General features: G+C 42.3%; 1 protein-coding gene across 1 annotated transcript; it reads left to right on the top strand.

Annotated features, from left to right (window-relative positions):
• Positions 1-1666: 1666 nt before the first annotated feature.
• On the top strand, positions 1667-2721 carry mtnr1c (melatonin receptor 1C). Its single transcript, XM_015006778.2, has one exon. The coding sequence runs from the start codon at positions 1667-1669 to the stop codon at positions 2561-2563; it is 897 nt and encodes a 298-aa protein (XP_014862264.2). The 3' UTR covers positions 2564-2721.
• Positions 2722-3149: the final 428 nt, after the last annotated feature.

Below are 3149 nucleotides of genomic sequence, written 5' to 3'. Positions count from 1 at the left end.
AGAAAAAGGTTCACAATTGATAATGAGAAACCAAGATGAAAAGACAAAACCATTAAGAGACTCTCATAACGCAGTTACGGTCTGCTTTTCTCAAACGGTTTGTTATGCACTGCTTTCCTAAGTCAGGCGCTGCTTCACATCGGTTTACTGCTCTACGTTGGTTCTCTCTTTATTGCGTTACTGCTGCCATACACAGGGAAGACAGGGAACTAGGTTCAATGATTAATGCCTTAAACATACCAGAAAACAGACTACAAAAAACACTCTTAAAAATCAATGTGTTTTATGTTACCTGCTTCTAAAAGGTCTACTGGTTTTTATATTACTGTTGCTTTAATATTCCCAGTATCCACTGGTTATATCCCCTCTTATCCTTGCAGTGTCGTTTGGGGCAGGATCCTATCTCCAATGGTCAATGGGCGAGTGAAAGAGTGTGTGAATGTGTGTGTGAATGCATGTATGACTGAATGTAGTGTGAAGTGCTTTTAGGTCCTCTGGACTTGATAAAGTGCCATTTACCATTAGTTGCATTGAGAATGCATTCTATTAAACTCAAACAATGTGTGATTTATTCGTATTTTTCAGTGATTTTCAAAAACAAGTTGAGTCATTTTGCACCTGCTGTCAGTTCTTCTCTAATCCACACCTTTGCCGAAGCGTACTCATTCTGATCTTGATTAAATGTAAGCAAGCTGCACCTCAACCAGAAGCTTTTTCTACCCACCAACGAGCTTCATTTATTTTTGTTTTTGACATGTTTTCAAGAGAGGTCAGAGTCATTCCAGAAACTCAATATAGTTCTGATCTGTGCACTTCAAAACTACTACTGAGTCATGTTTTTTTATTTTCCCTTGTTTTAGTTCTCGTTTTAACCAAGTGATGTTGGAGAATTTGAAGTGGACCTTCCTCTATTTTATTTCTTCCACTTATTTGGAAGCCACTGGGGTTCCTGGTAGCTTAATAGTCAACATGAAATCGGCATCACCACGTTTGACAGGTGGAACAGTGTTTTTAGGTTTGAAAACCTCAACTTGACTACTTTAGACATTCTTCTCATCATTTTTGTCTAAATAGCTCATCCTTCTCTCAGGTGTCTCCTGAATGCATTTGGTTTGACAACGTGGGCGGCTGCATCAGTCAAGTTTGAAGGTGCTTTTTTGGAGCAGTAGAGCCGAGGTCTCCTTCTCGGTAGACACCTCTGAGTCCATGGCGATGTAAAACAGGCTTCATTGAGTTTCTGAAAAACTTTCTGGTTCCTGTGCTGTTTTTGAATATTCTAAGCAAATTTCCTTTCATGTGAGGGTTCGGCTCAGGTTTTTGATACTTTGACATAATTGGGTGTTACTTCAGTACGCTTCTGAACACCTCTGACCTTCACCCCATTGGAAATTCATGAATTATGCTTAAAGACAGGTAACTGTCAAAAGACGGACCAATTAAATGAACTCCACCATTACTGATGAAACGAAAGTTTAACTTCAAGAACTTGTTGATGGCTGCAACTCGTAAGGCAGCAGTTATTATAGTAGAGTAGAAACTGAATTAGAAACTTTTTGAATCGTTGAGGTTATTTGTTGTGCAATCATATCATTTTGGAAAATAAACAACTAAAATACATCAGTGAATGCCCCAAATTATGTTGACAGCCGGTACTTTGTAAAACAGCATGACTCACGCTTTGCCCTTTTGTTCTCCAGGCAACATCTTTGTGGTGAGCTTGTCTGTAGCGGACCTGGTGGTGGCGCTGTACCCGTACCCTCTTGTGCTGACAGCGATCTTCCACAATGACTGGACCATGGGAGACCTGCACTGTCAGGCCAGTGGCTTCGTCATGGGCCTAAGCGTCATAGGCTCCATATTCAACATCACAGCCATCGCCATCAACCGTTACTGCTACATCTGCCACAGCCTCCACTACGACCGCCTGTACAGCCTGAGGAACACCTGCTGCTACCTGGGCCTCACTTGGCTGCTCACCGCCATCGCCACAGTGCCCAACTTCTTCGTCGGCTCTCTGCAGTACGACCCTCGCGTCTACTCCTGCACCTTTGCTCAGACCGTCAGCTCGTACTACACCATCTCAGTGGTGGTCATCCACTTTCTGATCCCGCTCCTGGTGGTGTCCTATTGCTACATGAGGATATGGGTCCTGGTGATTCAAGTGAAACACCGGGTGAAACCGGAACAAAGGACGAGACCGAAGCCCAGCGACGTGAGGAACTTCCTGACTATGTTCATGGTGTTTGTGTTGTTTGCGGTGTGCTGGGCTCCGCTGAACCTCATAGGTCTGGCTGTGGCTATAAATCCCGCAAAAGTGGCGCCCAACATACCTGAGTGGCTCTTTGTCACAAGTTACTTCATGGCATACTTCAACAGCTGCCTCAACGCCATCATATACGGACTGCTGAACCAAAACTTCCGTAAGGAGTACAAGACGATCCTCCTTGCCCTTTGCGTCCCACGTTTGCTCCTCATGGAGACATCCAGATGTGCCACCGAGGGGCTAAAGAGTAAGCCTTCACCGGCTATAACGAACAATAATATAGCTGAAATAAATGTATAAATTGATGTTACACTGGACAAGTAATGGTGCCATGTTTCACTCAGTGCCTGTTTTGGATGTTTATCTTTGTTTCTTGTTTTTAAGTGTGGAGTTATCCAGATGTCTCCCAAAAATCTATACACCATGGAAACTTGACATAAAGTACTCTGTTTCAAAGCATGTCAGTGCCTCTCGATAACGTATAATTTCACGGTCTAGATTTAGGTTTTTATTTGATTATGGCTTATGATGAATAAAAATTCAAAATCTTAGACTCTTAGATTCTTATAAAATTACATAAGACTAATGATATTAGTAATGTAGGTCAAACTAAAGTTATATCCAACTATTGTACAGTATTTGTACTAAATGCTGCTTTTACAGGAATTTCTGCAACTATGCAGTTTGGCATTGAGTTTAGCACCAAAGTTGACACAACTCCCCAAATTATCACTCACAGAGGAAACGTCACACTTGACCTCAGTCAGTCATGATTCTGTGCCTCTGGGTTTTTTCCACAAGACTCTGGAAAACTGATCTTACTGTGACAGTAGTTACTCATGTCTTGGAGGCTCTTGAAGTATTGACCTTCGCCTCACATTCCTCT

Source organism: Poecilia mexicana, unplaced genomic scaffold (assembly GCF_051168715.1).
Source record: "Poecilia mexicana isolate PSO_F unplaced genomic scaffold, ASM5116871v1 scaffold_10, whole genome shotgun sequence".
Lineage (NCBI taxonomy): Eukaryota > Metazoa > Chordata > Actinopteri > Cyprinodontiformes > Poeciliidae > Poecilia > Poecilia mexicana.
This window is presented reverse-complemented; position numbering and strand designations above follow the sequence as displayed.